Below are 26,035 nucleotides of genomic sequence, written 5' to 3'. Positions count from 1 at the left end.
GCAGGGGGGCAATGAACCTGCAGGGATAACACGAGTTCAGTGGAGACACTGTGTGGTGATACAGATTCACTGGGAGTAATTATATTGACCAGTCTCCAGTTCCTTAAGGCTTTTAAGCTAACATATTAGTATGAATCCTCATTTACAACAGGCAAAAACTAAACTGCATATTTATTATTTATCATGGGACAGAAATGAGAAACTTGTCAAGAGTGAGTAGTATCTTTAGTCACTGGCTACACTGTGAAATACCCTCAAGTCACCACTTGATACACAAAAGCACCACCATGTGGTGGCATTTTGTAAACCACATGTGTGATTTTTTAAAGCACACATTCTAATTGTAATGCATATATATATATTTAATAACCAATAAGTGTCAGATCTATTCAACCCAACTGCCATAATGATATTTCAGGAGCTCATTCCTAGCATTCTTCATGAAACTATACAATAACTCTTTTTTTGTGTGACAGGCACAAGATTTCACACTCATATTTCTGTATCATACCTTCTTGTAGCTGTTTGTCATATTTATTGTGTACATACTATTTATTAATTCAAATTCTTTTTACTCTCTAACTTGTGTTTTTGTTTATTTTTTGTAATCATTTTTGTATATACAATTTTTTAATATCCCACTGCTGTAATGCAATAATTTGCCTTGTGGTTGTGGAATCTATCTATCTATCTATCTATCTATCTATCTATCTATCTATCTATCTATCTATCTATCTATCTATCTATCTATCTATCTATCCTGTCAGTAAGGGAAACTGAATGTTGAGGTTTACCAAGGGCAACATTTATGGCACCATCCACAGTCACTATTAACTTAATTCTATCTATGTTATTTTTGTTTTTATTTTTGTATTTTTTATGGCAAAGTTTTTATATGACAGTGTCAGCAGTTCACTGTGATCTACAATGTTTACGTCTAATATTTTTTGGAATATCGAAGTCCAGTAACATGAATTGTCCTTGTTAAATAAATAAAACTTAACAAATCCATGTAATCTATTACAAAATATTAAACTGACTATAACATTTCATTGCATTCTATGTCGACAATAGCTTTATTAAAGCCTCACATTGTAATATTAAGTGTTTATGTTCACTCACAAGGTCAGCGTCATTTCTAGCAAGTTCGCGTGGTGTCCTGATTGTCCTTTTCGGGGCTCCGTAGTTTTTCCTCTTTACCTGTTTAGTAGCTAATGATGGCTGAAGCTCCTCCATGGCCCAGCCGGTTTTTCTGTCATAGATGCTCAGCAGAGATCAATCCTCGGCTTCCCGTAAGTGTAGTGGATAAAAATTGTAGAGAATAAAATTTGGACAAACTGAAAACGCGATGGGATCGGCGGTACTTTCTTATGTATTGTTTTAGTAAGAGGACAACAATTAGCATGCTAACGGTATTAGCAGATTCCTACGATGTAGCGTTTATCTCGCCAACCCTGCCCAGTTAGTTAGCTACTCCTCTAAATAGAGGATCGGCTGTTATACAACGTCAAACTGCGTAAGCCTCACTGACAGATGGATTTCTAATTTGTAATATCTTTTGAAAAAAAATGCTGGTCCTTATTTGATGGGATTTCGATGGGTATTAGCCTGACCGCTAGCTACACTTACTAGCAGTAACTAACGGTAGAATTGGAATCTTTATAATTATAGACTTCGGGACTTTCATAATTATATCGGAAAATTCTTTTCAAACTGAACAGTTTTTTTTAATCGCTTGTGTGCATGTTTCTGTCAGTCCGGCTGAAAGGATCTGTCACAGGATGCTAAACATGCCGTTTAGAGTGTCAAATATCAGCTAACGGTTTGTGTAGGGTGGTGAAAATGACTTGGAATGTGTTGTTGTGTATGTCTCTAACATGTGAACAACTAGCGACTTTTTATTCTTGGCTTTTTTGAAGAACATAATTCAAGTGTAACTGGTTGCAGTTGTTATTCATTCCACTAGTGTTGGTTGATAATATCGAAAATTGTACATATTTGTTTTGATATTACTGATATTATATAAATGTACATATTACGATGGATTATATGTAAGCTATATGTGATAAAATTTCATTTTGACCAGTCAGACTTCCACTTCTGTTTTTGATGTCTTCTCAGTTAACTGAGATAAAAACGGGGCACAAGGGACAGAAAATATCTTGAACAGTATTGGGTAATGCAAATTAAACTATACTGAAAATGTGTAGGGAATGACTTTATTCATAATTTTTCCTATTAGAAATAGATTTGTAAATGCGATTTTTTTGTAACAGATGTTATGAACTTCGTTTATCGTTTTTGTAAACCGTGACAAATGCATGTCAAAAACTTAAAGGGAACTCCCGCTATTAAGACATGTTTGCGCTAAAATATGTACTGTGCTTTCAATAAAACATGTGTGATATTAAAATACACCAAATGTTTTCCTTTTAAGCACATTTTATATAAAACCGATTTACCAGTAGGTCGCCATTGTTATTTACTTCTCAATGCACTCTGGGTAGTGATGTCATACGGTTGCACCGCATCCAGTTAGCAGCACACTGGAAATGGCTTCTGTTCAACCTTTCCAGTTTGAACCAGAGCAAACCGAGAGAGAGAATGAAAATAGTCAACCAGCACCTAGTTTAGATGAAGATGAAAACAATCCGCCACACGAGGACGAGAGAGTGAGGGAAAACTACTGGTGCCTATGCGGCTATTGCTTGCCAATGGCAACAGCGACTGAGAGCGTTTGTTGTAAAGCACCAAAACTTTTTGAAGCCGTATGTCTTAATCCACATGTTCTTTGGGCGGCCCTTGTTAGCCTCCATGACCGGTATCCGGTCTTTAAGTGATGACATTATGACAACACAACATTATGAATCGTGTTTCTGGGCCCAAAGTAGTCTGCATTTAATAAGACTGTTGTGTTTTTAACACGTTTCAATGCTTTGTATCTTATTCGATTTAATCTCAACAATCCCCTAAAAACAGTCAGTGATCACTGTCGGCTTCTCACGGTTTGTATTACCGCTAATCACTTTAAAGCTCGGTTTTTAAACCCTTACGATGTAACTAGCCCAGCCGATGCAGCAGCATTATATTAATGACTAACCTTATATTGTTGATGGATTATCTCGGTGGTTCTACCAAATCGTAACCAGGTCACTAATAGGCAAGTTAGTTAATACGGTTGCTACACTTTAAAAAACAAAACAGGTTAACTGAACGAAAGCACCTATACTACCGACAACCAATACACGTCATCGTCCCAGAATGCATTGTGTGCGAAAAAACATGGCTGCTCCCACGGCTCCAAAATAGTTTTAAATAACAAAGATTTAATGAATAACAAAAAAAAATGTAGTTATTCTCAAGTATGTTTTTATGTAGTGGAGATAATTTGTAACATATTTAGAGTAACTTGTAATAATAGTCGGGGTTCCCTTTAAAAAATAACCCCCCATCCCAATAATTTTTAAACCATGGAACTAAACTGAAATGACCAAACCTACTCCAATTAAGTGAGAAAAACTCTATCTATCTATCTATCTATCCATCTATCCATCCATCCATCCATCCATCCATCAAAGAGACATCTTCTATTTCTTTTTAAGCTGACCTGAAACAGCTCACCTAGGAGGGATCCTACTGCGATGCTCATCTACCGTAGCTAGCTTGTTTTTGATATGGAGGAGTAGTGGCTCTGACCCCTACTTTAATGACTGAGCTCCTCATCCTGTCTCAAAGGCTGACCCAAGCCACCCTTCGAAAGAAGCTAATTTCCGCCTCTTGTACGCATGATCTTATTCTTTCAGGCTCTATACCCACGTGTAACCATACACAAGTTAATATATTTATTTATTTATTTTTCCTTTTAGAAACAACAGCAGCACATAGACTGCACTAACACGTCCCACCACATTAGAATAAAATACATTTAAACAACTGTTTTATTTACAGTCCATCACACTTTAAACAAAAGTAATCGGTGAAAATACTTGCAATTGATTTTCTTTTTTTTTAACCAAAACCCTGAAAGTAAGCTTTTCCAGTCTAGGGTATATGTTAAGCATAAGTTGCTTAACATATACCCTGATGTAGCCTGTGGAGTCACTTGCAAATATGTAAGATTTAAATGACAAGCAGTTATGTGATCATTTTTTGATTAAAGGTTAAAGTTGCCTTTTGTCTGTTTTCAGTCTTTTTTTTCTGGATAGCTTGAATGAAAAATAAATTGTATTAATCAATGCTGGCTGCAGATGCATTAACTCTTACAGTTAAAATAGTATGTAGCATTTGCAGATAAATCAATTTATCTCTTTGTAAATTGTGAGTGAGGAAGCAAAGAAAGTATTTTGTAGGGAATAATGTTACATGAATGGCAATAATTATTACACTTCGCAAAGAATGTACATCTTGTTATTAGAATTGAAAGGGTTTTTTTCCTCACAATCAGAGAACAACATTATGTGTTTGCTCATACTACTGTCTTGTTTTACAGGAGTATACATGTCCAAGATGTGAGTCAGGGTTTATTGAAGAACTGCTGGAAGAAAGAAGGTGTGTAAAAAGTGTATATTGAAAACAGTTTAACCCTGTGTAAAACAAATTTTGTAGTTTTTGTTGATATATGTCTGTATATTTCCTATTTCTCGAAAGGAACAAAGAAATAAATCACATCATTTCCTAAAGGGATTTTTAAAGTATTCTGATTCTGATTTTATATATATATATATATATATATATATATATATATATATTAGAAAATCAGTAGGATGAGCATTCCATAATTAGTTGTAGATGATGAAATTTAGGAAACCTCCAGTAGCAGAAATAGAAAGCAAACTAATTCACTTGCTTAAATATAAATGTTTCCGTATATGCTTTGCATATACTGTGAGATGGAAGATTGTGTTATTTTCTTCCATTAAAGGGTGGCCTAAAAAAATCTAATAACTAATCTGATGTAATCAACATATGGCCATGAGTTTTTGTCCTTTTTTAGGTGTCTTTAATGATGTTATCCTCTAAGTTGTACATGGTAACAGTTTGCAAAAAGTAAATAATCTAGAAAACAAAGTGAAATGGCAGCAAAACATTACAAATATATAAAAGGATAAAAACGTTGACACATGGTCATTTCCTTTGATGTCACTGGGTCTAAACATAACACTCTCAATGATGTTCCCCTGTTTAGTGCTGACAATGGCTCCATGTCTACCATCTCCAGCAGGCCCCAGAATCAACAACCATTTGAGGTTTCTAACCCATTCTTTATTCAGACTCTGTCTTTATCATCTAACCTCCCCCTGTTTTGTACCGCTCTGCCTCTGTTATGCACACTATTGTGTAACAGAGTCAGCATTTCTTAAAACTGCTTCCAGTGACGTTTGTGCTAATATGTTATCATGCATGATGAACTTTGTCTTGGAGTTTGCACTTTAGCTTTTGAAGCTGCAGTTTTGAGCTTTACAGTGTATTTTATTGAATAATTTGTCTAGCTTTACTTTTCCCTGTTAAAAATAGGCATCAGTAATCTAAAGATTTTTTTAAAAGTGATAGTTACTCAGGCTTTAATGATCAGTAAACAGGGAAATGCTGCAAGTCAGCATTCTGTGACTGTACCATTGGTGAACCTTGACCTAATTATCAACCAAACCATTAACTTTCAAAGTGTTTTTGTATTGAATGTAAAAGTTTGGTGTTTGTACTCCAAAAGCTTCACTTGTTTGTACCAAGTCAGTGTGTTTGCTTTCATTTATTTGTGTCCCAGAATGCGGACCAGCACCTGTTTACATTCCCTTCAGGCTATGGCCAGTTTGCCCTGGGTGTCTTTGATGATAGCTTTGACTTTGGGGCTGGACTCACAACAGAGGATAACAGGGATGCTGAAAACCGTCGGGAAAGGGAAGCTGCATCTCGGCAACGATATGGTGCCAGGCAACCAAGAAGTCGCCATGGTTCAAGACGACAAGCAGGGAGACACGAGGGAGTTCCCACTTTAGAGGGGTAAAGAGTGCAGATTGTGAAGTGAAGCGGTGTTTTGTTTTGTTTCGTTTTGTTTTGTTTGTGCTTGCTGGGCAATTTATTAATATTCCTGCCTCCTACTCTGTCATATCTTTTTATGTTCTTTTTCATAGAATCATTCAGCAGCTAGTAAATGGAATAATTGCACCTACGGCAATGCCAAACATTGGTGTTGGACCCTGGTGAGTTTGTGAAATAGATGTGTTAAAATAGAGTGGGAGTTCACACCAAAATGTGCTTACTTTGTTCTAATGTCCCATTCTTTTTAAAGGGGTGTTCTTCACTCAAATCCTATGGACTATGCCTGGGGTGCTAATGGATTAGATGCTATTATAACACAGGTATTCTTTTAGAAACTTTGTTTTTTAAGTGATTGTATTAACATTGTAGATACTGATGCGAATGAAATGTGTCTTTCAATTTATCCTCCTTTCTAATATTCTCCTTTCTTTAATGTTTAGTTATTAAATCAGTTTGAGAATACAGGACCACCACCTGCTGATAGAGATAAAATAAAAAGTCTTCCTACAGTACAAATTACAGATGAGCATGTTGGTAAGTTAAAAAAGTTACAACAGCTTTGCAGGCTATTGCAAGTATGTCATCAGATTTCAGTTGTTTGACTTATTCTTTTTAATCAAGTATGACTATTTATTTGTAGATTTAAGTAAATAACTTTAGGGTATTATAAGTCACTATTTTACTTTAAAAATACTAATAATGGGAATATACTTGCTCCTAACTTAACAAATGTTTCCACTGGATATTAAAGAATATGGAGCTTTTCCTGAAAAATAAGTCCTAATGCTATTTGCCTGTCAGTAAAAGTTTCATCCAGAACTAACTGTTGACCTATTTGCACCATATTTAACTATATTTTTTGACATTTCAGCTTCAGGACTGGAATGTCCAGTGTGTAAAGAAGATTACAGTGTTGGTGAAAATGTGAGGCAGCTCCCATGCAATCACATGTTTCACAATGATTGCATAGTCCCTTGGTTGGAACAGGTACTAGACATCATCTATTCAGTATTCTTTACCCTTACAGTAAATATTCAGTTGTTGCTGACTGAAACATTGGGCTAAATGGGACTCTAAAAAGGTTTTATATTTTTCTCCAGCATGACACTTGTCCAGTGTGCAGGAAAAGCTTGAGTGGACAGAACACAGCAACAAACCCTCCAGAACTATCAGGGATGAATTTTACCTCCTCCTCTTCCTCTTCCTCCTCCTCCTCCTCATCATCCTCCTCAACACCCCAGTCCTCAAGTTCAACCAGCAATGAGAACTCCACAGATAATTCGTAGGAAGAACATGTGTCACCCCATGAGCTGTTTTTAGCTCTCAGGCTGCTGTACTTCAGAGCAGTGACCTCCATCCTCTCCCTGCCGAAGGGCCGAAACCTGAGTGCATCTCCCCAGGAGCACTCACGCTGATTCACGGATAAGTGATACATGAGGCCCATGTATTTCTGCCCATCCTGTTGCTCCCACCTTCATCAGGATTCTGAACAAAGGAAGGGCAGAGGCCTGGAGTGCACCTTCAGTCAGGGAGGATGCATAGAAGCATGGATACTTAAAGAGGCTTGATCTGCCTGAATCACCTCATACAAGAAGAGAAAAAAAGAATCCAAAGGTAGAAAACTAGAACAAGACAGTTGCTGTTCTTTTTTTTATTTCTCATTTTTCAATCTCTTGATTTGTTTGTTTTATGATGACCCACTTTTTTCAGTAAAGCAAGAGAATAATAAAGCTATCCCTTTTTAAGGAGCATTCATATCTCGCATATTAAATGACCCAAAATGCACTATAGTGCACTGCTTAAGCGTGCACTTTGAACTTACATTGAAACAATATTATATCTGACCCCTTTAGCTCTTTAAAAAAAAACTGACAATAGTTTCTATAATTATTTTATTGTCAACCTGTACTTGCTATTTTAAGATTACCTGAATCACACAGGTACCATTGTTTGCACTTGAAATGATCTGTTAAATTGCAGTAAATTTTTTATCAATTGCCACATACTTTATGATTTATATTTGCAACCATAAAAGATGTTTCCACATATGATACACGTGATACATTTTGAAACATTTCTGTGCATTTTAATTTAAACATAAATATTTTCAAAAGTTGCCAGTTGAATTCCTCTTGATTTGCAGTATGATCATGTACAGACAAAACTGTCTAACAGATGAAAATAAAGATGTTTGGGTGCTAGCACTCATTTCCTGTAAGTCATTCTTAGGGTGTGGTTACAATACTCTAAAGGCTTTCCAATAAGTCTTACAACAACAGTGTTTTACGTGTATTCATTTTTTTATACTCTGACTGTGGTGCTGTGGTTTAAAAACTAAATGGTAGTGCAGTAATCATAAAAACTGGGTCATTTTAAAAGAGGAGAGGTTAAAACATACCCTCTTGATACCCTTTTGTTCAAGTACCAAATAAAAAAAAAAAACTAATGATATGGTGAACTTTTAAGTTGTTCTGGTTCCCAGTCTAAATTATTTGTTCCTGTCATGACGCCTTCAAAGCTGTCCAGAACAGCCAAGCATCAACCAAGGAACAATGACCCCATTAGTGAGCACTTCTGGACCTGTTTTCAATGCATAATAAGATTTTGTGATAATTTTGTACTTTCAAAGTAAGGCCTGGTCCAAAGGCATGCAGCTAGTAAACAGATTCTATATTAAATCCTTCACTGGTGTACTTGCCTGTCTAATGTTATCAAGAAGCCAATAAATTCTGTTTCCTTTAATTGTTTAGCCATATGGGTGTATTTCCTCTACATTGTACTGCACATCAGGGGTTTTATGTTCAAAGATGGCATTGTTATGGACAGAACACTGATCTTACTGGAAGACAGATGAATACATATAGCTCAGAGTTTGCTCTCACGAGGGGAAATTACAGATTCATAATCTTTCTTTAAAAACAAAAACAAACAAACGATACAAAACATTGTTGACCTTGTTGTTTTGCCTTCTAGCTGTGAAGCTGGAATATATCAGGCTTATTAAATATTTGGTTGCTGTAGATTCAGTGGTTCTGGTGCCGGTTAAAAGTCTAGACTTATGATTTTTAAAAAATACATAATGTGAATATGTATTGGCTTTATTTTTCTAGAGCTGCAGGTTTTGCAAATCTTTTAATAACAGAAACCTGAATAAAATGAAAATATTTAAATATTTCATGTTGGAGTATTTTTTATATTTCCAGAAGAATTATCTTATTTAACCCCCGCGACCCTGAAAAGGATAAGCAGAAGCGAATGGATGGATGGATTATCTTATTTAAATATTATTTAATATTCATTCCAAAACTCCATTTGTTTTTACTCTAGCCATTTACCTGTGAAGAACAGCCTACGTTTAGGTTGGATGTGTTTTCCCAAACAAAACTAGTTGAAATTTTTTATTCTTCTTCTAATGTCCTTTCCTCTGTGTTTTTTTATTTCCTGCTTTTGCTTTAAATTGCCTCATAGGCACCGCAGTTCTATTCATACTTCTTTTCTATTTTCTGCTATTGATTCCTTTCCTTACATTTAATTTATGTAAACATCTCCTTAAAAACACTGACATGCTTTGAACGTCTAATCTAGATGAGTTTCCGTTTCAGACTGCGATTCAGAATGGTGGCGTGATTAGCTTTGAGCTAAACTTCAAATGTATTAAGATATTGTGATGCTAAAACAAAAATAGAATTTTATTAAATGGAATATAAAAATGGAACAAGGTTTTACTTTGGGTTGCATGAATTATACAAAAAAGTAGCCACGCCTCTAAAAACGTCACGGTGTACGTGCTGATCAGGGCGTGTGCGTGAGGTGAAAACTGGAGGACAACCGCATCGGCTCAGCTCCGGGCATTCAGTCCGTACAATCAGCGGAGAGAACATTCAGCTAAACGCGGTTAACGTTGAGGTTATTCGACGACCTAGTAAATATTTATTATCAACAATGAAGTTATTGTGGGCTGTCACTGCCCTTCTGTTGAGCTGTTGGCGAGCCGATGCCTCCACAGGTAAGAATTCTGTGTCAGCCATGTTGTTCGAAGATGTAGACTTTGCATTGACTGCGAATATTATCGTTATTAATTTATTTGTTTAGATTTCAGTGTCCCTGCTTTGTAAAAGTAATGTTTGTCGCATTTGGTATTTTATTTTTCATTCTCGATGTTGAATACCGTTCTATATAAAAACCTGAAAGCTGTCCTTAAACGGTTAGAAACATGATGTCGAAAACATAGGCGTAGCATTGTTGCTAGCTAGCCGATTTGCTTCTGTGCGATACATAAAAACCCTTCCAACCGCTTCGTGACACATGGTATATATCGCTAGTATTACAAATCTCCTTCGCCTCGTTCTTTCTTGTTCATTTAGAACGCTCCTTGTGTCGAACAATTTCTGGGTGATGTTATTTTAAGATTTTCCAAACGTTAGCTAATAGTAAATGTGAGGTCACGTGGGACATGTTAATTTACAACAAATGGTGGAAAATAAGCTTGTTTCAAGTTGCTTCTAATCTTTTACGTTGCTCAAATGTAACTGGCAGTTGCGTAATGTTCTAAACATTTGCTAACAGTTCGTACTGTTCGTTATCTTGTGGGGTTTTTTTAACGAACACAGGACTCGGTTTTCTCAATCTACTGAAGACTAAAATTGCCCTTTCTGTGTGTCCCTTAATGATCGGCCATGGCTTACAACATCAAAACTGCTCAGCTTGAATACCGATAGCATGTTCATACTAAATGTAGACGATCAGCCGGTTGACCCAGACAGTCTCCAGTATTGGAGGCGTCACAAGACTGTATTTATTCGATGTGTAGCATTGTCATTATGAGCTGGTAATTTTAGGTGAGGCTCTTTGGAAGACTGAACAACTCTGGTCTTGAAATTTCTTTAATGAACTATCTTAAATGTTGAATTTTGGCTCACACAAATTTGATCAGCTCTACTTAGTAGAGATGACTAATTTTCCGCTCAGAATTTCATCACAAAGGCAATCCAGAGAAATGAGGAACTCCGTGTACTGAGACCTTGTAAAATGTTAGTAATTTGATTACCAGTAGAGGATAAAACCACTGGAACCTTAAATTTTGTGGAGCTTGTACCGGTGCACAGTATGTTTGGTTGTTATGTGTACATGCACTTAAGCCAGAGCCAGAAGCCCTCATGCCTTTCATTGTTTTCTGCTTTGGAAAAAACAGTTCTGGAGCAGATCACGAGTAACACTAGACCTCCCATGAGTTTCACCTCCTTGTTAGTTGTTAGTTTAACTTTGGCATGAAAAGTAGGCTACAGAGTAGACGGGTAGATAAGACTGTTGTTGTTTTTGTGTGAGTGAGAAGGGGAGCAAGCAAGCATTAAAAAAGCAATTTTAACACATCAGTTGTTCAGTATTCAGTTCAAGTAATTTTGTGAATGGTGTTCAAAACACACCCATTTTGTTATTGGCCACCATTTTGAGTCTGCTTAACTTGCTCTCAGTAAAATTATGCTTTAATGATAAAAGCGTCTAAGCATTAGTGCTGAAGGTGGCAGATTTTTTTTCTCTCCTCCTATCCATTTGAGTGTTCACGTTCATCCTTTATGGGTCTCCTGTAGCCAAATTATTAAAGAGGACAAAGTGTTCTATTTGATTAGTGCCCTCTAGATCCATAGTCCAAAATCTGGGTGGTGGGTGGGAGTGAGACCTATTTATGTAGGCATATGCTACAGAGGGCTATTTGTATTGAAATTATTTCCAAACAATTTTTTTTTCTTTAATACATGCTTAAACAAAGACTTTAAATCACCTGTGTATTCATTGTAGCCGTTTAACAGTTTTGTGCCCATTTTTATTTTTAAATTATTGATGATGATAATAATAATAATAATAATAATAATATTAATATTAAAAAGATGTTACTAGAACCACCACCTTCTATACATAGTTATTACATCAAACCTCCAAGTAAAGTACAAAGCAAGGCTGGGTCTCCCTATTCTAAGCCAGTTAATAGGTCGAATAGCTATTCAGTTGGGACTAGCAACTCGTTTTGTTAACGACTACTAGCAAAATGTAGAGTATGACAACATTTCTGTGTGTTTAGTGGCTTTTTGCATTAGTCCCCATCTATCAATATATTACTGACTTTTCACAAGTACTCGGTAAAGCTGTTTTGATCCTGCAACTAATGATCCATTGACTCTTTGTTTGCTTTCATTCTGATGTATGGAAGGGGATTCTTCACATAAGTATCACCAAACTGGGATAGACTACTGGGAGGACTGTTATTTTTAGTTGTTGCAATACTTGGGTGAGAGCTTTCTTTAGATTGTAAAGAGTTTTTTTTTTCTTCTTTTTTTTGTAATATGTTCTGAGCTCTCTTTTCTTCAAACAGATGGAATATTAACCTGAGGTGCAGTACTATGGAGTGTTAAGTGATCACATGCTGGAATAATGTTGTGGCCTCAAGGTCTCCATGATGGTCACGTGACTAAAAAAACATAAATTGGGATGAACAGTTCAGTGTAAAAGCGTCAATATATTTATGTGGCTATTGAAAATAGCCTAACAGGTTTTAGCTTATTGTCAAATAATCCTCCACATGTACTTTTTTTTTTTTTTTTTTTTGAGTACACAGAAATGTAGCACGTCAGACTGATTCTCATGTTATTAGTGCAGAGGGCTATTTGTAGTGAATTGGATTAACATTCATGTTGTCACTCTGAGGTTGAGGCCTAAACTATATTTAATTTTGAACTTTTAAAAAGCATGTGCTTTTAAGGTGACCTTTGGTAATCATGGAGAGGCCATTCTAAACTAGGAAACTGCAGCTCTTGTTACAGCGTCACAGATGTTCTTCTTCTGTCTGGTCTATATCTATTGTTAAACTGGAAATTTTGTAGTTTTAGTTGAAGAGAATGTAAGCCTAACTGCATCCAAGTGGTGTCTGGGTAATGATCACATTTAGAGTCCAGGGACACCCCTTTAGACATAGCACTTTTTGCAGGTGGCTAAACTCTGCCACTCTTGGCAGTGGACACTTGAAATATACCTGTTTGGAAAAAAAAAAAATCTGTATTTCATTAATGTACAACGAAAGTTAAACATGTATAAGATCCAGCAGCTCTTGACACCATTAAGTAGGTCAGCGGCTATGCAAACCCATGCAGTTAATTAGTACTTCTAATGTTGAGATGAGCAGTTTCATACAAGTTGGTTGGGCATAAACTGACACATAACTTCAACCAGGGCAATGCATAACCACATTCTGTACAGGCTGGTGGACACTAACCTGCAAGAACAGCAGGCTCTGAGCGCTGTTAACATTAGCCAAACTCGGCAAACTGATTTAACATGTGGTATGTGCAGTGTTAAATGAACATTTCTGTGACAAATGTGTTTATGACACTGGCAGGGGTCATGTAGTTGATATTTTCAAATTCCTGTGTTGGAGTGCTTTAATTGCACTCGAGTATGAATAGTAACACCACATGTCCATCTGCTTATCAATACTTTGGTACTGACCAGCCTGGCAGAAGCACCCATTTGGACTGTTGTTTGAACCTTGTGCAGCAGATGGGTTATATGCCCACAATTTAGTTTTTTCATTCATTCAAAAACATTTTCATTCAACCTCATCTGCTTTTTTTTTTTTTTTTCCATGTTCTTTCATTCATTGTAAATTGTGTTAATTTCATCAAAAGCTTCTGCATGCTTCTTTTGTGGTTTTTTTTTTTTGTTTTTGTTTGTTTGTTGTTTTTGTTTTTTTTCCCACCTACCTTTAGGGATGACCTGGGAAAGCTTTGTTTTTTGTTTTTTAAAGACGAAACGTTCCAAGGTATTGTGTAACTGCTAATACTTAATGCTGGCATTTAGTCTATGTAATCCAGTTGTACACTGGATTACAAAGACTACACTTGATATTAACAGAGCAATGAATCCTATAAATTAGATTGATCAAAAACAAATGGAAAATACAAAAAGGACTCAAATTTTATTTCAACACATTTCGGCAGTCTTAGAGTCCAGACAATAATTAAAAAAAAAAAAAAAATTGACAGAAAATTTGTTTGGCTGTGGCTTGGCTTTACATCAGCTTGGTCATCCCTATTTGCCTTTAATTAGATCTTGGAGATATGGCTTAAAAAAAATCACATTTCAAAACTTTTCAAAAGTTTTTCCTTTGCAGTGGTGCAGTTTGACCCCCATTTCAAAAGCCTAAACGTGGTCACAGTTAATTTCAGCTTCCACCAGAATGATGAAAACACAGCCTTTGGCCTGAAGGATTGAAGGATCATTAACGGTTGTCTGCACCTACCTTTGTCAGCCATTCTTGGCAGTCTGACTGAGAGATCACATACTTGGGAAAAGCATTCTTCCATAGCACAGTGGGGGTCATAATTTTATGCTTTTTGTAGCTTAATTAGATGTTTTTGAGAGCACAGTGTCCCTCAAAGCATTATCAGAGATTTTTCTTTTTAATTAAATAATTTTCCTTAAATGTAGCTGAAGGAAGCATTAATGGTTAGCAATCATGCTGTAAATGGTAAATGGCCTGCATTTGTATAGCGCTTTTCTAGTCCCTAAGGACCCCAAAGCGCTTCACACTACATTCAGTCATTCACCCATTCACACACTGGCGATGGCAAGCTACACTGTAGCCACAGCTGCCCTGGGGCTCACTGACAGAGGCGAGGCTGCTGGCGCCACCGGGCCCTCTGACCACCACCAGTAGGCAAACATGGGGTTAATATCTTGCCCAAGGATATTTGGCATGCAGCCAGGAGGCAGCCTGGGATCGAACCACCGACCTTCTGATTAGTGGCTGACCTGCTCTGCCACCTGAGCTACAGCCACCCCATAAGTACAATGGCAGGGGTTACACTAATCAAACTGGACTTTGCTCATGCTCGACACAGAGCCTGTGTGAATACATACAAAGTTACTCAAATTGGTTAATAACCCACTGGGGCCCAGGGTGTAATTGGCTGTTTTTGACTACTTTTTATTTTACCTTTATATTTCACATTTAAAAACTATTTATCTTGCCTTGGTTAACATTACTTTACTTGATCTAAAAACCACAAAGTAGGAAATTTTATTTATTTTTACTTTTAATGCAAAATGTATAACAAATTTTAAAGACTTTTTTTTTTTCTGTGTGTACAACCATTTAAAACTGTTACAGAAATTTAAATTGCAGAACAATTAGGCGTCATAATAAGATGCCACACAAATTATCTGTGATACTAGAGCAGGGCGATATGACCAAAAATAATTTATCATGATCCATCCATCCATTCGCTTCCGCTTATCCTTTTCAGGGTCGCGGGGGGCGCTGGAGCCTATCCCAGCTGTCATAGGGCGAGAGGCGGGGTACACCCTGGACAGGTCGCCAGTCTGTCGCAGGGCCAACACACAGGGACAGACAACCATTCGCACTCACATTCACTCGCACAATGGCAATTTGGATTTTTCAATTAACCTATCCCCTCAAGCTGCATGTCTTTGGACGGTGGGAGGAAGCCGGAGTACCCGGAGGGAACCCACGCAAACACGGGGAGAACATGCAAACTCCACACAGAAAGACCCCGGCCTGATGTTGGAATTGAACTCAGGACCTTCTTGCTGTGCGGCAACAGTGCTAGCCACCGTGCCACCGTGCTGCCCTTTATCATGATATACATTTGAAAATTTACGATAACTATATAATTGACACTAGACAAAATACTTTGCAACTCCACAACTTTATTCGTGCAAAAAAAATAAACGTATTTGATCAGCTGTTTTTTTTATGTGCATTAAAGTTATATAAAAAGTTAACAGTGCAAATTCCTCGCTGACAGTTTAACCAAAAGGCATTGCCAGTAGAAATTGGCCGACATATCCTCAGCATAACCATGTATAATATCCAAAAAACTTAAAAAGAGGTTATACACACAGAATACTGTAATACTATGCTGAAGCACAGTACGTATCACTCTGCGAGGCTCCGGCCTACGATAGCCGCAACGCTCCGACAATCCATCAAGCGGTGCAGGTTCGTAGCTTAGCAAAGTCGTACTAAAACATTTGACAGATTTTTGAGCGCCGTGTACCACATAAAATCGTTTCGGGGTCAGTAAACACAACCAGAGTTCATACATAAAGCACATGGGATTATAAGGAGCACTGATTTTCAGAAAATTCAGAGGATTGATTTCAAGTGTGCCGTATTTTCCAAAAAACACTGTAATAATGATGGCCCGCTAGCATGCTCTACCAAAAATAGTGTTTTGTTGTGTATCTGATGGACGAAAGCTAAACCAGTTCCACACCACTGAAGTTGCAGCATTTTTACAAACCAGTTCTGGTTCATCTGTTTCATTCAACAATCTGCTTTCGCCCTTTTCATTCTGTCGCCGCCATGTGCGTATGAAAACAAAGGCACTGCGCATGCACGTTTTACCCATATTCTATCGCAATATTTCATTTTCTTATCGTTGCCCGACATTATACCAGTATTACCGTGAACGGTATGATATGGCCCAGCCCTATGTGATACCCCCACAAGATATTTTTTTTGTCCACCACAAGCACAGGAACACATCACAGGCCAAAAACCTGCCAGCTTGACAACAGAAGGTGTTTCATTCATCCTGTTTTCTACCTGGAGACAGATTTGCATTGAAATCTGCCTTTATGGGGCTCTTTGGCAACAACTTTGGCATTCACTAGTGTCCCCTTTGTTTTGAGACAGAAAACAAAACAAACGAATAAACTACACAATAACTATATACTGCAAACACACCAAATGTCACACATCTTTCACGTCTCAAAACTAGCTTTTTATACTGCTCTTTCACTTTATGTAGCCTATCAAGACAACTTAACAACTTGTATATAGTTTAAATGGAGACTCGGAGTGGCTGCATCTTGTTGCTTGTTCCTCATCTTAAATCGGTCATGTGTTTTGGACACGCCAGTGCGTCTGGGCACCCCAGAGGGTTAAATCTCTAGATGGACACAAGATTAAGTGTAACAGTTATCTAAAACTTGATTAGCTTAAGGGAGTGTTATACTCTATTTCCCCTAGAGCCAGCCCAGTCAATACAAGCTAGTCAGAACCTACAGACCTTATATTGGATATCAATGTTTTCATTAATCTACCCAGCATTAATAAGAGGACAAAATGATTACAAACATTTCTACAGAAATTGGGTGAACATGATGCTCTGATCTGTTTTATTTTTTTTTTCTCTTCTGAGTGTGTGTGCTTACTTTCATGTTTTTATTTCATTTGTGTATTAACTGTTTTTCTTTCTCTTTCCTGCTTTGTTGCTTTTTCACCATTGCACTCTACCATCAATTCATTAAATCATTTGGTTTGCTTTAACCCCATCACATTCAAAAATGTTCAATTTGTTTGCTGGGCTTACTTTAAAACTGTGCTCAGCGGGTTTTATCAAGTCCCCTTTGTCTCAGATGAAGCTAACCAATGACAGTGGAGAGCTGCATTGCGAGGTTGTAGGGAACCCTATTCCTGAGGTGCAGTGGTGGTTTGTAGAGGGCGAGGAGCCAAATGAGACTTTTACTCAGCTGTTTGATGGGGCACGGAACGACCGTGTGAAAATAAATGCCACATATATAGCACATGCCACTAGCACCATACACCTCACTAGCCTGACCCTTGAAGACTCTGGCACATATGAGTGCCGTGCTTCCAACGACCCTGACCGCAATGAACTGAAGAAGACGCCAAAAATCAAGTGGATCCGCTCGCAGGCAAACGTTATTGTGATTGAAAGTGAGTGGCAGAGTGAACCTGAGGAGACCCCCCAGTCAAAGTAGATGACTGTTACCTCCTCATTAGTTAAGTCCCGGACATTAATCTCCTGTTACATACCTCTGCCGTGTTTCCCGGACCAGAACTTTCCATCCTGCTTCACCCAGTAAACACACTCCTCCTCCTTTCCTGAGAAGGTCCAAGGTTGTTCCCTAGTAGAAAATGAACCTCGTCTTATGACATCCATAGCTCCCTAACCCTGTATTATCTGACACAGTACATATGTTCAATCTGATGCCTTTTTTCCCCTCTCGATTTAAGGCTTGGGTAGTATTATGGTAGGTTTTCTTGTATATAATACTGGTCATAAGGTTGGAAATATGCAAATGGCTCCTTCAGGATTATTATTGTACATGAACAAAGTAATATTTGATCGGTTTAACTATTTAGTCATAAAACCAAAAAAGGGGCGTCAGATTAGCTTTGCTTCTTGTTAGAAATTTAATTTGCTTGCATTTTCCTTAATTGGTACTAACACTGGCAATGCCCCTATTGTTCATGCTTGTAGACCATCCCTGTGGCTTATAGCCTACTGAACAGTAGGTACAGAAGATGGCAACTAACTGTAAAAATGGATTCTCAGCCATGGGGCATCTTTCTGCCTTGTGGCCCAGTATTAATTATTTATTTTCTTTTTTGTGAACTTGGAGTAATGTTGCTTTATCCAATTGGAGCTTCATTTTAAACATCTTTAGTTCACCATTATCACAATTGGCTGTTAAACTTACAGTTTTTATTGCTGTTGCTTCTTCTGCATGAATTAAATAATTTTTCCCCATGACCTTTCTGTAGCTCATTACCTTTCCAGTGTAATTCCCATTCTCCCTCCCACGAGGGGAGCTCTCCACCTTTTTCAGAAAGTTCTGTGCACCTGTATAGAACTTGTGCGTGTGTCACATTGTTTTCATGGTTTATTTGTCATCATGTTTTGTTTTATTTCTCCCATCTTATTAATCTTTAAACTTGTAAAGTAGTTTGAACATGTTAAAGCTTAGTTGGAAATCATTGGATTTTTCTTTGACCAATCAACACTCAACAATTGTCTTAGCAAAGCTGACACATAAATGTGTACCTGACAACATTGAGGCTAGTAGGCAAGTTGGATAGTTTGCCTCTACATTTAATTTTAAAGTTTTTTTAATTTTTTTTTTATTTATATATTCTTTTTTTTTTTTTCCACTCCTTGCTCATTGGTGAATGAGCGCATAGGATTGTCATATACATGGAATTTCTACAACATTTTTATGTTGTAGCCTCTAAATTGAGATGTGGAGTTATTTGACTCGTTAGAATAATCCAACAGAACCACAGGGAATTTTTCACAGGATGTGTATAATTTTTTTCTTTCTTTTGAAGAGGTTTTCTATCATTTTTCCCTCCCTGTGATGTCATCGTGTCAAATATAATTTTTTTTTTTTCTTTTAAAGACAGCTGTTGAGTGTCAAGATCTAAATGTAAATTGTAACTGTATCTTATAAGCAATCGGTGGCAATGATGCATTTGAAGCCAATGCTGTTTGTTACTTGGTATATTTATAAATAATGTGTTATGTTCAATTTTTTTTTTCTTTTCTTTACTCAATTTAAGCACCAAACATCCACACTGAACCTTCTGAAGTCACCAACCAAACCTCTGCTGTGCTCAGCTGCAACCTCACAGATGCCGGCATGTCCAGTAAGGGCTCCCACTGGACTTTTAATGGCAAAATCATTGAAAGCTCCAAAAAGGATGGCAACACACATCACACTACCCACAAGTAAGCAAAAAAAAAAAAAAGCATCCATGTGCCATGTAGGCAGGTCTGTCCTGCTGGTCTTGCAGAATATTATGCTGTTTACCATATGCTGGTAAAGCGAGAGACCTTTTCCAACAGAAGCCTTTTGTGGGCCAGACATATTTAACTAATTAGAAACACTGAGTGACTAAAATGATTGGCTAAGTATAATTGGCTTGTAAATATTTACCATTGCTGTGCCTTAAAGTGCTATGTTTGGTATACATGCCTTTTGCTATCCTTCATTTTCTCGTCTTTGTCTACGATCTCCCCCTCTCACTACTTTCTCTTTGGCTTTAGCAGCAGAGCTAGGGGCACCATACAGGCATTTCACTGCTCTTGATTAGCAGAGAGATGGACTGCATAGACGTGCAGCTTTACTGGTAGTCTTGGCATTCGTGAAAGCTGTGTGCTCACTTTGCTTGACCTTAATTCCCCATTGGAGATAGAATGCAGGATTGTACAGGATAGTAGCACCAAACAAAAGGTCGATTGTAATAAAGGGGGAAAATATGAAATATTTGCTGGGTGGATAAGCAGCTTTAGTTTTACCACGCTCTTGAGCATAAATGGAGATCTATTGTGAATTTTCTACTTGGCAGAGTGGAAAACTAATCGCCATCATTAAAGGGGTTTCAGCAGTGGTCCTAAGTCACTTGTTGGCTACTAATGTCTTAAAGAAAAAACAAAGCTTGTTAAACTATTCTCAAATAAATGATTCTTTTTCTTCCCATAGATTGGAGAAGATCACTCATGCCAATAGTGGAAAGTATGAATGCGTGTTCTTGACTGATCCAGAAGTGAAGCAGACCATTGAAGTCAGAAGTAAGTAGAGAGTTGCATATCAAAGATGTTTTCAGAGATAAGTTAACATTTTTTGTTCAATTTCAAATAGTTTTTAAATAATACCCTGCAGATTAAAAATATAGACTTGTACTACATTGCAATATCTTGAACTATTGGTTTAGGTTACAGGAGTCATGTGGTGTTACGTTATGTTGTGCTCTGGTGAATGGTCAAAGGGTCTTTATCATGAATCCATGCTGTCATACTGAATGCTTGAAAATGTGAAATTGACATTAACTGTGTAGTGGTGGGTTTTTTTGTTTTGTTTTGTTTTTTCTCCTCCCTGACTTCTAGAGGAGCTTTGCAGGTTGGGGAGGGAATACACGTTTCCTGTTATTTCTGACTATTTCGATGATGTTTGTTGATGATTGTGCTTTGCTAATATTCACCATAATTAACACAATTATTTCAATTGTTTTTATAAAAAAAAAAAATCTATATTGTTGGAGCTACAAACTGGGTGGATGTTATTTGCATGTGAGGGGAAAAAATCAGTTTCCACATAACAGAATTATTTGAAGAACTTAAATATGTCTGAGAGCATTTTAAATGATGTATTGCTTTCTGTTTTTAGGTGTCCTATAATAATTATGTGAAATGGGGTTATTTAATCTACTGTTTACTGTCATATTGTAGTTTGAATTAATGTACCATTTCTTGCTGTAGCACTTCCCCATGTCGCTGCCTACAAGCACTCTGAGCACGGCAATGAAAATGACAAAGTTGTGCTGGTCTGTGTGAGTCATGGATATCCACTACCTACTGATTGGCTCTGGTTCAAGCAGAACGACGAGGAAACCCAAGTTGTGAGTTTCTGTCACACTCAGAATGATATTAATGTTCACTAACACTTTAGTTAATATTGTCTCAAGTTGAAATTTCTACAAGCTCTCACAGTGCATACCTGAGCATTACGATTATATTTAAAAAAAACAAAAAACAAAAACCTCATTATCATCAGCAGTCTTAATGTTTCACTGTAGATATGGTCTTATTCCAGTTCACTAAACTGTGCATAATTCTGGCTTAGTTTGCCAGTGAATGACAAACATGTTTTGGGTTTTAACCACTTTGTTATTCACTAACCCTCAGAGTATCACCAATGGAACTGAGAAATATGAGATCAAGAATACCCCCAACAAGACCAGTCTGACCATTAACAACCTGAACATCGACAGTGACCTCGGGCATTACATTTGCTCTGGAAGTAACGAACTCGGCGTAGCTACTGACAAAATCAACCTGCGTGTCCGCAGTCGCTTGGCTGCTCTCTGGCCCTTTCTTGGCATCGTGGCAGAGGTCATCATCCTTGTCACGATAATCTTTATCTATGAGAAGAGGAGAAAGCCTGATGAGGTCAATGACGGTATGTATGCTATGTCCCCTACACCACTCATTACATCCTTATTTATTTCATATTGAAATTGCAATTAGCACAATGATGCAACACTGCCTTCATCTTTGATTTTTAGCAATGAAGAAAATGCTGGGATTTCAACAGTTCCCTTGCAAATATCAGCATAAGCTGAAGTCATTATGTAGTGACTCCTCACAAGTATCTTTGCCGGTTGGCTGCAATAGTTGGTGACTTCCAAAACCTTTTGGGCCATTTTGATATTATTAGGAATTCTTAGTAGAAAAAACTACATACCATTTTATTATTCCATGGTTTTTGTGTAATACCAGCTACCGGCTGTTTGTCAACCTGCAGCTCCTCTTTTTTTGCGGGAAAGACTTGTTCTTTTTCATAAGTCATTTAACTACAATTAAAACCAGAACACTTCAAACTGTAGACCTAGTGTACTAAGCAATGAGATCAGAAAATTGAATGCCCTTTGAGACTATGAAAGCAACTTGTTGGTTTTTATGGAGAGATGCAGGATGTAGTTGAATTTTTTTTTTTTTAATTTATTTATTTATTTTTAACTATTATTTTTCATTTTGAAAATAAAGATCAGGAAATAGCTGCCACCACTGTGTAAAGAATCTGTGTTAGAAATTTTATTTTATTTTTTTATTATTTACATTTTTACTTCTCTGTTCGCTGCTGATTTTGCATTTTGGTAAGTGAACAAAACTGCATGTCAGACTGAAGTGGTTGAACTGAGATGACCGCGTGGAAAAGGCAGTGGGAGTCTGAATGAACTGCTTTCATAGTAACCACTTCTAAGAGGAATGCGCTCAAAGACTTGTTCACTCTTTCACTGGCCCTTAATCTTACAGCGCAAGCTTCAAATATTTCTTTCACTTTGTTTTGGTTTTTAAACACGTGTGTTTGAGCCAATGAAAGAGTCAAATGAGACACTTAAACTGCTCTAATGGTTTGACATGAATTTGGGTAGGTTGAAAAGAGGTCTCAACTATTTGTTTGCATGCTTTGTGCATCTTGTACTATATGCATGATACATAATAGGCAACCTTCTCAAGATCAGTATATCATATACCATTTGTGTCATTCATCATTTGGCTGCAGAGGTAGCCTACTTTTTGCCATACTGTGAATACATGCTGTTCGGGTGTGAATATGGCCAGAGGACGTACAAGGATGTGTGTTAGCTCTGCCACTTTAAAGGTGTTTACTGTTGTTACCACAGCAGTGCACTGTAGTCTTCCTTTGGTCTTCCTTTGCTTGAATTGCATGAGCCTCTGTGATACAAAGGGGGGAATCAAGCCAGTGCAAAAAAAAAAAAAAAGTTCACGTTAAACATTATTACACGACATGCCAAAAGCCACATTATATGATATGACTAAGAACAAATGATTGTAATTGTTAAATGGGTTTTATGTAAATGTCAGAAATGCAACAGTTGGGCATGCTTCTATTTGTGTTTAGTTGGATTTAATCATAACACCATTGCAGTCATGTTACCGATTAAAACGTTTGCTACTATCATTGTGGGCTGGGGATGGCGTGGGTTTCTCACACCAATCAGAGAAAACATTTTAACTTTGTTTTTGTTTTTTTTCCATTTGTCATTGATCCTGTTTTGCTGTCCAGATGATGACTCAGGATCTGCTCCTCTGTAAGTGAAATCTTTGCTAATTACCTTGTGAAACACTTTGGTCAACTTTGTTGCTTTTAAATGTGCTATAGCAATAAAATTGACACAAACGCTGCTGTTGGAGCTCATTTTGTTCAATGTGTTTCAGGAAGAGCAATTCTAATGCAAACCACAAAGACAAGAATGTGAGGCAAAGGAACTCTAACTAACTAAAAGCTGAAAGAGGTGAGTTAATATAATTGTTAAAATTAATCATGCATTTTGTGGGCTAGTCTGTGTCTGCAAATTTATTTGTAAGGAATGGGATATATATATTTATTTTTTTCAAAAAATAAAAGTTTCTTCCCCCCCCCTTGCATAGATGGATGTCCAGACGACACTCCAGGATTCAGCTGCTGTGTGGCACAATATACTGTGCACCTTGCAATTTTAAGTACCTTTTTGTGCTTGGGTGTTTAATGTTTAAAAGAATATGATTTCCTCTTGGTTTGGTTTCTTCTATATCCCTCTCCATATTGTGCAGCCAGAGAACATAGTGTGAAATTTCTGCTTGAGACTATGGGGCAAATATTGCATGAGTTTTTAAATGCTGTTTTAGCCACGTGTGTTGTTGCAAAAATCATTAGTGTTCACATGAGGAATGCGTAGTTTGTGGTTATTTTCTGTTAATGCTGATGCTTCCTGCACTGACCTCAGTCATCAGTCATTGGTTTTATATTCTCCGATCTGAAATGGTGATCTATAAATCGAACCAAGATGCAATTAAAGGATCTGAGCAGTTGTTTTGATCCTAATGAATCACTGCCACTCTGAATAGAAAATAATGAAGGGCATTTGAATTCACATGTTCTGTCCCTTCACCACAAACCTCCCTTAGCAGAGTTTTACACTTTGCCTTAACAGCCACCATTTCTTGTCTTTTTTGCATTTTGTTACCTACCACTAAATTTTAATGTGTTGCTGCAGAAATAATAGCTAAGATTCAATGTGTGCTACCTTTATTACCACAAGAAACTAGTGTTTTGAATAGAATTTTTTTTTTTTTTTTTTTTTTTTAAGCTTTTCCCTATTTAAATATTTTAGATTGCGTTTCTCATCGATGCTTTTGTTGCCGACTTCACATACACGGTTGAAGTTTAAGGACCAAGTGCAAGAGATGTTGCTTTTGTCAAATGCAACTTTTAATGCTACACACTTATACAGGCAAATTGCTGACAAATATTGGTTTTAGTTTTATTCGCTCAGTGTGATCAGAACTGGTTGTGTGCGACTGTTGGATCCTTGTCTCTTCCCCTTCATTGTATAGATGACTCAGAAGCCATATATTCCATTTAACCAAGAGTAGTGTTGTGATTGGATATTACCATTTCGGAATTGCACAGTTTGAGAGACCTAGTCAACCAGAATTGTGTCAATTGTTGTACTTTCCTTCTACATGGAACAACAACATCTCTGTACAACTTGCACAATATAAATTAAAGGTATTAAAATTTGTCTGGTCTTGTTACTCAACTACAGCTACTCAAGTGGTTTAGAAATGGTAAGCTACAATAGAAAGCAATCCTAAAGTGAAAATACTTGGTCTTGCAATTTAATGGAAACGTATTTAAGTATTTTATTATTGTCGTATCCAAGTTTTATTCTTTGGGGTTTGTAAATGAAATTAACAGCATTATAGCTTAATTGGTTACACTAAAATACATTGAGATTATTTTGGACGGTAAGGTTCATTGAACAAAAAACAAAGAAACAAATTTTGATATTTAAATGTCAACTTTTATAATCAATTTTGGCAGCAACTTCCCATTATAACAAAAAATAATCAGTTTCTTTCTAAACCAGCTCACTCACTGAAACAAAGTACCTGTTCTTAAGGCATTTACTCTTCACAGAATTCCAAGCTGTCCCCACCAGGGGGCAGCATTTCACTGTTGGGTGTGGAGGTTACTTGATTTTTTTTTTTTTTTTTTTTTTTTTTTTCAATCATGATTTGAGTTTTCCTGTTGTTATAAAATAAAATGAAGGTATTTTCTTAAGAACTTAGGTTGAATGAAAATTGACTGACCCCTAGTTCAGCTTTACTTATTCCCTTCAACACTGACTTTAAAGTCAGGTTATAACCTGAACAACATGCTATTACTTTGCAGAAATGTACAAAGTCAGTTTGAATGTGCTTAAATTACCAACAAATTGAAACTTACAAAAAGGGGAACTCAGATATGGCAGATACATGAAGCAGATTGTCCACATGGTTGACCTCAAATTCCTGTTCCCAGCTTTTTTTTCTTTTCCATTTTTTTAAGGGTAGTCAAACACACTGGGTCTCCTACCTGCTGCATTTGTAACAAAACAGTAGTGCATAGACAGACACACACACACAATTGTCATGAGTGTCTGTGTTTAATCATTTGTCATGGGCTGTGTGCCAATTAAGAGACCGCACGCTTAAAGTACGCATACTACGTACGAGAAGTGCGGAAGTGAGAGGCTTGTGAAATGGGACGGTCTAGCCTTCGTCGCGTTACTCAGGTTGCCTAGGAACCATGATACTAACCGCGAGAAACGTTTCATACAGCTTTG

The 26,035-nt window shown here is 37.1% G+C and overlaps 2 protein-coding genes across 3 annotated transcripts; both read left to right on the top strand.

The window, feature by feature from the left end:
* Positions 1–1,148: 1,148 nt before the first annotated feature.
* LOC146546484 (E3 ubiquitin-protein ligase RNF126-like) lies at positions 1,149–8,778 on the top strand. The gene is made up of 9 exons (XM_085265349.1): positions 1,149–1,292; positions 4,490–4,548; positions 5,186–5,246; positions 5,762–5,997; positions 6,129–6,197; positions 6,287–6,356; positions 6,477–6,570; positions 6,908–7,023; positions 7,137–8,778. Exons 1-9 carry the CDS (start codon positions 1,215–1,217, stop codon positions 7,320–7,322), a joined length of 969 nt encoding a protein of 322 aa, XP_085121475.1. The 5' UTR covers positions 1,149–1,214; the 3' UTR covers positions 7,323–8,778.
* Positions 8,779–9,822: 1,044 nt separating this feature from the next.
* Positions 9,823–24,949, top strand: bsg (basigin). Of its 2 annotated transcripts, XM_085263789.1 has the most exons (9): positions 9,823–10,042; positions 17,444–17,794; positions 19,421–19,589; positions 20,344–20,432; positions 21,120–21,259; positions 21,546–21,819; positions 23,452–23,476; positions 23,604–23,680; positions 23,817–24,949. In XM_085263789.1, exons 1-8 carry the CDS (start codon positions 9,979–9,981, stop codon positions 23,662–23,664), a joined length of 1,173 nt encoding a protein of 390 aa, XP_085119915.1. In that variant the 5' UTR covers positions 9,823–9,978; the 3' UTR covers positions 23,665–23,680; positions 23,817–24,949. The 2 variants fall into 2 exon arrangements, with proteins under 2 accessions (XP_085119915.1, XP_085119916.1); XM_085263790.1 differs by lacking the exon at positions 17,444–17,794 and having other exon boundaries at positions 9,829–10,042.
* Positions 24,950–26,035: the final 1,086 nt, after the last annotated feature.

This window comes from Mchenga conophoros, linkage group LG23, assembly GCF_057382185.1.
Source record: "Mchenga conophoros isolate Kocher_MC1m ecotype Shallow Benthic linkage group LG23, M_conophoros_male_GT1.1, whole genome shotgun sequence".
Classification (NCBI taxonomy): Eukaryota; Metazoa; Chordata; class Actinopteri; order Cichliformes; family Cichlidae; genus Mchenga; species Mchenga conophoros.
The sequence above is the reverse complement of the archived record's forward strand: the minus strand, read 5'-3'. Positions and strand labels throughout refer to the sequence as shown.